Source organism: Oncorhynchus masou, chromosome 28 (genome assembly GCF_036934945.1).
Source record: "Oncorhynchus masou masou isolate Uvic2021 chromosome 28, UVic_Omas_1.1, whole genome shotgun sequence".
In the NCBI taxonomy this organism is placed as follows: domain Eukaryota; kingdom Metazoa; phylum Chordata; class Actinopteri; order Salmoniformes; family Salmonidae; genus Oncorhynchus; species Oncorhynchus masou.
In genome coordinates this window covers 31,733,228-31,743,762 of record NC_088239.1, presented here as the reverse complement: position 1 = coordinate 31,743,762, position 10,535 = coordinate 31,733,228, and the positions used below count along the sequence as shown (strand labels likewise).

Here is a 10,535-nt window from a genome sequence, read left to right as displayed (position 1 = left end):
CCCCTTTTCTAAAAACAACAGTTCATGAAAAAACTAAAAAAGTGTAAACTGTAGCCATTTATTTCCCTTTATAGTTTATTCGCCTATGCATGACCTTCATCCACCTACCATTTTTTTTCTCCAAACGTTGCTTTTTGTTTCAGCAATTAGACATTGTTCTTAGCTGGTTCTGTTACCCCGTATTACCCTATCCATGTGGGGGAAGCAGAACCAAGGCGTGGACCCCGAACTTTTCTTGCTGTCTGTGATTGTCTTCTACCTACAGCACTAGACATCACCAAAAATGACTTAATTAAGAACTTACACAATCATTTTTTAAAGCTGTCTGTTCAAACCACCACTTCAATATGCAATGTTATTGTTGCCGGTAAGAGTAGAATGTGTATAGTGTGTCTTGAACGTACCCAAGAGGAGGCAGGGCTATCCAATGCCTTCTGATAGGCTAGTGTAGGCCTAACACTCCAACACGGACATCGCTCTGAATAAAGACTCCAAAAATATGTCGAAGATACCAACACGCGTCAAGTGCGGTGCATTTGTTCGACTCTTGGCAAGTGGGATTCAACCCTGTATGTTTCGACAACATCAAAGTATTCGCACTAATCTCAGGCGGCTGCTTTCCAACACACAGCCAGGTATTTGAGCTGAAGTGTCGTTTTCTTGTCCTTTACTTGCCTACAAGTACGATAGCGAATTAATGTGTCATTAAACTTCTCGCCGATAGTATGCGGCTATTCAGCAATTATCAAATTGTTAGATATCCTTATCTAAGTAGGGTCTAAACACCATGAACAAATATTTTGATATTGTGTAGTGGACAAATACTGGTAGACTTTTCACTCATCAACATGTTGATGACCTGGGACTATGCACGGTTTTAATCAACACGCCGACGTTTCAACAACCTAGCGTTTCTATTGAACAGGTTTAGTAAATAGGGCGGGACCTACCTGAATCTGTCCAATGGAAAACTGTTTGGAGTAACCATTACACCCCATGCCAAGAAGGTTAGTTACCCATAAAACCGACCATGCGCAGCTATGGGGCAAAACCAATGTTGTTTTTAAACCCTGGATTGCTGATGCTATGTATTGTCCATTGAGAGACTTTGAAGACACTGGTTGGACATATTGGCCCACCCTAGTAGGCTCAGTCCTCCATAGGAATGAATGTAATTCTACAGTATTACTATTACATGTTTTAAGGACAAAATTATGTATTCAAGTATTTTGCAGTATTGAGGACAGTAACTTTATTACTCAAAAAACTTTAAGGAAAATGTTTGTATATATTTTTGTATGTTTAGCTTACATATTGTAATTTAAAAGTATACACTAAGATGTCTGTAATATAATACATGTCAAATGAATGTAGACATTAATACATGCATTTCTATAGCTTCCCAAATCTTTTTTTTTTTTTTACAATTGAGGAGAACCAAGATGGATGTGTGGTGGCTTCAATACAGAGCTCCCTGTCGGTCATTGAGTTTATAGACCCTACTCCTATGTCTATCTGCAGACCACGTTTACTTCATGCCGTTCCCACTACCATTGAGGCTGCTAGCAAACTACAGTAGGACACTGCACACAGTGTCCTTCGCCCCAGCCCTCCGAGCACTGCTTTCTCACAGTTATTTTAATGGTGCTACACAGGGTTTTTGGTTGTAATTTCAGAAAATGTACCTAAAATATATATGGTGCAAACAGTGGAATGATAGTGTTTCACAGTATTACTTACCTGCCGGTGTTGTGGTTGGCTGTGATTTTTGCCTAATGATTTCTCCCGCCGGAGCAGCATCTGTTGTCAAAACTGGAAAAGCTGTTCGGCCTTTCTCTGTGTTATCTAGTGTCTGGGCTGATGAGACAGTGGATTGCGCAGTCAGATGGAACAGAGTAAATATTCATTTTAACGTCATAGATTTAGCTGGTGATAACTTGTGGAATAGGATTAGGATTGGACCCACCTGTTGTATAAATTTAAAACAAAAAATTGGTGCAGTCAGTTTCTCCTTAGCTGTGTTTGAATACTCATACTAACAGTACTATTTGTGATGTAAATTGAGTATGTAGTATGCTTATTGGTCATAGTATGGCTATAGTTAGTATTCCAAAAGTTCACGGATGTTGTACTACATTTGCCAAAATACGAAGCACACAAGCAGTGGACACTACTTCCGGGGGTTTAGGGCCCATAATGCAATTCTTCCTCAAATGGGCGTGGCTTCAACATTTTCAAATTTGAGGAAGATATGCAGCTGAATTCCAACGAGAGCGGATACCAAGTCATTGCTTTAACTAATTATGACAAATGTTAAGAAAATGTTGAGCAATGTAATAAAGTAATGACATTTCAAATAGGTTACGTTACACGTTATGTTGGCTGACAATTTGTTAGTTATGCTATCTTTATGAACCGCATAACATATCATTACACCAGTATGTACCGGTATGTTAGCTAGCTACCTAATGTTAGTTGGCTACTATTACATTGAACTTGCCAGTATATTAACTATATGCAATCTAACTACTCAACTTTTATTGACTTGATTATTCACATCATTCTTAGCTAAGTGGTATAGTTGTTGTGTGTTCTCAATGGACATTGTGCATTCGGGTGCGTTTGTAAAAATTTGCTCTAGCTATCTACTCTGATTTCAGAGCACTCTTGTCTGTGTGCCAAAGCGTAGAATAGCTGTTGAATTTACAAACACACGTTGGCAAAAAATAGCGTAATTAAATTGTTGCCAGCAGCACAGTCACCAACGCTCTCTGCTAGGGCGAGTAAAATGGTCAGAGTGTGGTGTTCTGTTATGTGTCTGGAAGTAGCTAGCCAACTTTAGCCAATTAGCTTGGGTGCTTGACTGCCGTTGTGAGGGAGTCAGAAGGCTCGGATCAACCCTACTCCTCGGCCAGAGCGGGCAGTGTGCGCTTTGAACATGCTGAATTTATGAACACCCATGCACACTCTGGCACTCCAGATTGAATTTACGAACACACCTAAAGTCGTAAAATGTCTAGCTAGTAATTTCTTATGCTAACAAGCTAGCAAGAGGTTGCGTAGCAACAGCATCAACTTCTGGTAGACAGGCGAAGCTCTAGTACGCTCAACTGAATGGAAGTCATTTGTTTGCAGTATACTAAAATGAACTCAGTATTTAGTATTTACTTTTAGCCAAAAGAGAGACTGGCATGCATAGTATTGAATTTGATATTAACCCTGTGATAGTGAAGAGCAAGACAACTGCTCAACGTCCTGTTGTGAATGGTTAATGCCGAAATAACTTAAATCAATTTGTATTTGTCGCATGCACCAAATACAACCGGGGTAGACTTTACCGTGAAATGCATGCTTATGAGTCATTTCCAATTTCTTATGGCAACAGGTCACAAATATTGCTGCTGTGATGGCACACTGGTATTTCACCCAGTAGATATGGGAGTTTATAAAGATTGGGTTTGTTTTCAAATTCTTTGTGGATCTGTGTAATCTGAGGGAAATGTGTATCTCTATGGTCATACATTTGGCAGGAGGTTAGGAAGTGCAGCTCAGTTTCCACCTCATTTTTTTTGGGCAGTGTGCACATAGCCTGTCTTCTCTTGAGAGGCTGCGGTAGGCAGACCTGGCTTTCTCAATAGCAAGGCTATGCTCACTGAGTCTACGTAGTGAAATCTTTGGGTCAGTCACAGTGGTCAGGTATTCTGCCACTGTGTACTCTCTGTTTAGGGCCAAATAGCATTCTAGTTTGCTGTTTTTTTTGTTAATTCTTTCCAATGTGTGAAGTAATGATATTTTTGTCATGATTTGGTTGTGACTAATTGTGTTGTTCTCCTGGGGCTCTGTGGCATTTGTTTGTGATTGTGAACAGCACCCCAGGACCAGCTTGCTTAGGGGACTCTTCTCCAGGTTCATCTCTCTGTAGGTGATGGCTTTGTTATGGAAGGTTTGGGAATTGCTTCCTTTTAGGAGGTTGTAGAACTTAACGTCTCACACATTTTTAATCCATACATTTTTTACCGCATTGAGGAACCATCTCCTTTAGACTCCAATTCAATTTTACTTTTTTCTTTTCAGCGGATAAGAAACTCTTAAATTATTTTGAAGATAACTTTTCACGGGCTGTGTTCCTTGTGTAATTGTTTGACCTTGTGATAAACTTTTTCTTTTTTTGGTGCTTTCAAGACAACTGTGAACTCTGACAGTTCAAAATAAAAAAAATCTCCAGTCGGAGTTCGTTTGATTTCCGAGATCTTAGTTGTCTTCAATGCACTGAAGTCGGAAGTCTGAGATTTCAGAGTACCCAGCTGTTTTAAATGGCAGTATTTCTGTTGTGTGATAGCTTCCTACGTTGAGCACAAGCTCTCTGTCAGCACTACAATAACTATTTTATTCGACAGATACTCTAGATGCCCACGTTCTGGCTATGCCAACTGCTAGGCAGGTAGCCTAGTGGTTAAGAGTGTTGGACCAGTAACCTAAAGGTCGCTGGTTCAAATCCTTGAGCAAGCTAGGTGAAAAATATGTTGACGTGCCCTTGAGCAAGGCACTTAACCTTAATTGCTCCTGTATGTTGCTCTTGATAAAAGTGTCTACTAAAAAGCACAAAGGGGGACTGATAGAACTGCCAATGGAAAGGTAAATGCCAAAATGCTGACATTTTGAATCCCGGCACAAGTCTCAGGCCTACCTTCATGTGCTTTATGCTAATCAAGGCATATAGCCCACCAAAAGGCTCTATTGTTGCAAGTTATTATGCACCCGGTGCTGTACTAGTCTAACCACTCTATTTGTCTGACTGACGCAGGAGAGAATGTTCGACCACTGGAGGGTGTTAAAGTCCTAGACCTCACAAGGTATATTCACATAGCCTACTCTTTTTTTATTTTTATTAAAAAAATAATAATTTAATTAAAAAATGTTCTCATTCAATTATCTAATATAATCTATTGTTCTTCGCTTGTTATCCGTCAGCCTTGAGGTTAGGGAGGTGGGCCAGAAATTGGTTGTCGTTGTGTGTGTGTGTGCATGATCTATTTTCTTTTTTTTCAGGGTCCTGGCTGGCCCATTTGCCACAATGATACTGGGAGACCTGGGTGCTGAGATTATCAAAGTCGAGAGACCAGGCAAGTGATGAGACACATTCTGTGTTACATTCTGTAAGGTTTTGGAAAAATATTGATTGTTGTCAGTGGAAAATGTAAACGTGCAGTTACGCAAGGTGCTCACTTGCAACTTTGACACTGTCCTAGACTAGAGTATTTGTTGACGTTGTTCTGTTTTCAGTGACTCTGACAATCAGCAGCCACATGGTGTCACTGCTGTGTAAGACTAATGTGAACCTATTTCATGAAGTTTTGTGAATATTTTTAAGGCTCTGTTGGATTGCATCCTTCCTCAAAGTAATCACTGCTGTAACATAATTTGTTAGGCGCATGCAAGGCTTCCACGGCATTGTTTTCACCAATCATGAGTAGCCCTTTAAACTAGCTCCACATAATAAAGCATTTGTAACGGATTACTAAATAGTTTTAAAGAATTTCTTAATAATTTCTCCCGCATATGTAAATGTTGGTAACCTAGTTATTCACACACATATACAAACTTTTAAAGTATTTAATAATGATTCATAACATGTTTAATAACAGTACACAGTTAGTCGCTCACCCTTCTAGAGAACTTGAAACAGACTAACCAGATCTTGTGTCTTGAAGTCGCCTAGGCTAGCTAGTGCTAGCCAACTTCTTTCACCAATTAGTTTCAACCAGCTGTTGTGGAACCATGGCAAAGTCGGTTTGACATTAGATAGCCTATCTCTGGGGCTAATACCGTCAATAAATTGCACTGTAAATGGGACAATATTTTAATATTTCATTTTTTTGTGGTCTCATTAAATGCTTTCAATATTTGTATATGCATTTCTACAATTAATAGTTGTTTTGAGGTTTTTAAGGCATTTAGATTTGTAGCTATTGAATTTAAAAACATTTTTTCCCCCATGTACATTGTGTAATTTGCCCCTTAGGGATATCGAATGTCCAACCAAATTGACTGTGGGCGTTACGATGGTGTCACATGCAGCTGCACTCCGAATGTATGATTACTTGGGTGCTGCCAGATGTGGGAAGGATTAAAATAAACCCAACACAAGGAAGACTGTTACATTACCCTTCATTCTGTAACATACCATTTGTTTCCTATCTCACAAATCTCAGTTTTGGATGAGACTGACTTTTTTTCCACTTTGCAGTACATTTTGACAATATAATACATGTTTCTGGGTCATATCGATGCCACATACAGTAGGCCATTTTCAAAATGAGAAGTTGCTTTGTATGGGCAGTCGTTCTAACATCCTGTGTTGTGTGCATATTATTTTACCATTGAGGCTGTTTTGAGACATTAAAGAGCATCAGGTACTGCTGGAATGTCTATCAATGGCATGTCCATCTTTTTGTGAGAAATTACACTCAAAACATTTATAAAGTATAAAAGGCCCACACTTTAGATGAGGCCACGTAGAAAGACTTAACAAATGATTAGTAAATTGTTTATAAGGACCTATATTAAAAGTATTATGAATGGAGTAATGATGAATAAATTATGAATAAACTATTTACGATTAAATCCATAAAATGCTTTTATTACTTGGAGTTATTCTAAAGTGCTTGCCAATCATGTCAGATCAGCAACAACCTAAAAGAAGGGTGGAAGGAATTATGTTTTAATTTAATTAAGAAGGATTTTGAACTTTCCTTAGCATAGGCAATGGTGATCATTGGCCAATGTTTCACTGGCATCTTAATAATGTAATGACATGTCATTATAGTGAAATCCATCAGACATGGGTTCAATTCAGTTTTGAAGCAATTATTATATTGGTTCCATTGCACCAGGAAACCTCAATCAAGCTAAAGTATTTAAAATGATTAGAAAGTATATTTTTTCTGATTAGTGATCATTTCTGACAGGTGCTGGGGACGACACCAGATCATGGGGACCTCCGTTTGTTGGTGATGAGAGTGCTTATTTTCTCAGTGTGAACAGAAACAAAAAGGTACAACCCTTGAATTTGATCCCATTTTGTTGTGTGACAAAGTAGATTTTTTTTATGGATTTAGTTGTCATTTTATGTAATTGATCTACACACAATACTCCATAATGTCATAGTGAAAAGACAATTCTACAAATGTTAATAAATTAAATAACAAATGTTGTTTCAAACGTATTCACCACTTTTTATTTTATTTTAGGCGAGCCTAAATCAGTTCAGGAGTGAAATGGATGTCCCCCATGATTTGGCTTAACAAATCATATTTTATTTAACCTTTATTTGACTAGGCAAGTCAGTTAAGAGCAAATTAGTATTTACAATGATGGCCTACCAAAAGCCCTCCTGCGGGGACGGGATAAAAAAAAGATATAGGACAAAACACACATCAGGACAAGAGAGACCCACGGCAACAAAATAGCAAGGCAGCAACACATGACAACACAACATGGTAGCAGCAAAAAAACATGGTACAAGCATTATTGGGCACAGACAACACCACAAAGGGCAGGACGGTTGAGACAACAATACGTCACGCAAAGCAGACCCAACTGTCAGTAAGAGTGTCCATGATTGAGTCTTTGAACGAAGAGATTGAGATAGGTGTCCAGTTTGAGTGTTTGTTGCAGCTCGCTCCAGTCGCTAGCTGCAGCGAATTGAAAAGACGAGCAACCCAGGGATGTGTGTGCTTTGGAGACCTTTAACAGAATGTGTCTGGCAGAACGGGTGTTGTATGTGGAGGATGAGGGCTGCAGTAGGTATCTCAGATAGGGGGGAGTGAGGCCTAAGAGGGTTTTATAAATAAGTATCAACCAGTGGGTCTTACGACAGGTATACAGAGATGACCAGTTTACAGAGGACTATAGAGTGCAGTGTCCTTTAAGGCGCATTGGTGGCAAATCTGATGGCCGAATGGTAAAGAACATCTAGCCGCTCAAGAGCCTGCAGCTTTGATGTGTTGGGAGAAGGACAGTGTACCGTCTATCCATACTCCCAAGTACTTGTATGAGGTGACTACCTCAAGCTCTAAACCCTCAAAGGTAGTAATCACATCGGTGAGGAGAGGGGAATTCTTCTTACCAAACCACATGGCTTTTGTTTTGGAGGTGTTCAGAACAAGGTTAAGGGCAGAGAAAGCTAGTTGGACACTGAGAATTATTTGATGTAGAGTGTTTAACACAAAATCAAGGGAGGGGCCAGCTGAGTATAAGACTGTATCATCTGCATATAAATGGTTGAGAGAGCTTCCTACTGCCTGAGCTATGTTGTTGATGTAAATTGAGAAGTGCATGGGGCCTAGGACCAAGCCACAATAATGGAATGGTCTACCATTTTGAAAAGCTTTGGCCAAGTCAATACAAATGGCACCACAACATTGCTTAGAACAAAGCACAATGGTGACACCATTTAGGACCTTTTACGTCACTTTGTAACTGTCTCCTTATTTTCAAGCATGGTGGTGGCTGCATCATGGTATGGGTATGCTTGACATCAGCAAACACTGGGGAGTTTTTCACTATGGCGCTAAGCACAGGCAAAATCCTAGAGGAAAACCTGCTTCAGTCTGCTTTTACACCAGACACTGGTAAAGGAATTCACCATTTAGCAGGACAATAACCTATAACACAAGGCCAGATCCACACTGGAGTTGCTTACCAAGATGGGTGAATGTTCCTGAGTGGCCAAGTTACAGTTTTGACTGAAACCTGCTTCAAAATCTGTGGCAAGACTTGAAAATTGCTGTCTTGCCATGATCCCCAACACATTGACAGAGCTTGAATACTTTAGAAAAGAATAATGGAAAAATATTGCACAATCCAGGTGGTCTTACAGACTTACGCAAGAAGACGCACCGCTAATCACTGCCAAAGGTGTTTCTAACATGTACAGTGAGCTCCAAAAGTGTTGGGACAGTGACAGTTTTGTTGTTTTGGCTCTGCACTCCAGCACTTTTGATTCTAAATTATACAATGACTGTGGTTAAAGTGCAGACTGTCAGCTTTAATTTGAGGGTATTTCCATCCATATTGGGTGAACCGTATAGAAATTACATCACTTTTTGCACATAGTCAAAGAGTGAAATTAACACTCAGTGGTTCAAATCACCACATTATTAGTATTAATAACCAGAGTTATTGTGTTACTCTGTGGAGAGTAGAACATTCCCATCAAAACCACACCCATCATTATCCTATTTCCCATGGTCTACTAGAGGAATATTTTTTTGGGGGGGGATTATTTTTAATATCTGTTTTTGCATGTACACTGATTGTTTGGTTAATCTTAAAAGCCCAGTGCACAGGAGTTGTAGTAATACTGTACAAATTATGATAATGCCCTTTTAGTGTAATAGGTGTTTGAAAATACCTGTTTTAGCAAAATTCTTGCCAGTCCTAGCAGAATTCTTGCATGACAAATGTATCTTTACTAAGAAGCTATTTTTATTTATTTTTGACCATTTGCAATTGCAAATAATTACAGTAAGGTACTTAATTCTTACCCCAAAATGATTTGATATTGAGATAAAAACAGCTGCGTTGGACCTTTTCTTAAGCTACACAAAGATAAATAACATACCTTTTTCTAAACTAACCCAATCAGTTAGATTTATTGCACCTGTTACTGAAATGGATGTTCCAGTTTAAATGGTTTAGGTCATCTCCTTTTTCAATTGACCTAACCTTGACAGTCATTCTGAATGCAGGTTGCAGGTGAATACAATTCCAACTGTTGGATTCTATTGGAACTCTGGATTCCAATAGAATCACCAATCACTTTGCAAGACAGCTTTTTGTGAGTTGCAGGCCTAATGTATCCTGTAAACCAGGAAATTCCTAACACCCCTGTGTTACGGTAAAACTAGGCCATCAAAGTAAGGCCTTATGATGTTCCGTATTGTCAAAGCTAGGTTTTAATGATAGCTTTCGCCTAGGAACTAGCTCGGTGAAGGCCACAGGACTTAAAATTGATCAAATTCAACAACCATGTCTCTGTCACTAACAAATACGGTCATGGGCGGTAACTCTACTAACTATACTACTGCTACTAATGTACACAGCTCACTAGATCACATCAGTTACATGTACAAGTAGCAGTGTCTTGTATTGTCACATTGAAAGTTGCTATTGTTTGCTTTACTTCACCATTTGCTTCATCTGATGTATTTGAATTTTGCCTGAAAAATCTTTTATGTTTGTTCTAACAATGTATTGATTCTGTTTGTAGAGTGTTGCTGTAAATCTCAAAGACCCAAGAGGAGCCAAGATAATCTTAGAGGTAGGAAGATGATTGGGAATGTGCTATTTCTCAGAATTGTACATTTCATTTGAATTCCACACACATTGAATGGGCCGAAACAGGCTGCTGTTCTCAAGATCGTTATCAATAAAATGTTGCTAAGGTGCAGAGCATTCCATTTGCCTCTTGGGGTATAAAGGAGACCCGGGGTAGCTCCACCACTGTGTGCCGTTTTCAAGGGATTGTTGAA

General features: G+C 39.2%; 1 protein-coding gene across 2 annotated transcripts in view; it reads left to right on the top strand.

Moving 5' to 3' along the window:
* The first annotated feature begins 457 nt into the window (after positions 1 to 457).
* The window catches only part of sugct (succinyl-CoA:glutarate-CoA transferase), a 35,791-nt gene continuing 25,713 nt past the window's right edge, over positions 458 to 10,535 (top strand). Inside the window, exons 1-5 of one of the 2 annotated variants that reach the window (XM_064941914.1) lie at positions 458 to 635; positions 4,805 to 4,853; positions 5,050 to 5,123; positions 6,969 to 7,054; positions 10,274 to 10,324. In XM_064941914.1, the coding sequence (XP_064797986.1) occupies positions 500 to 635; positions 4,805 to 4,853; positions 5,050 to 5,123; positions 6,969 to 7,054; positions 10,274 to 10,324 (396 nt within the window). In that variant the 5' untranslated portion in view covers positions 458 to 499. Of the gene's footprint in view, positions 636 to 726; positions 1,008 to 4,804; positions 4,854 to 5,049; positions 5,124 to 6,968; positions 7,055 to 10,273; positions 10,325 to 10,535 lie in introns of those variants that run through there. The other variant, XM_064941915.1, reaches the window with a different exon arrangement.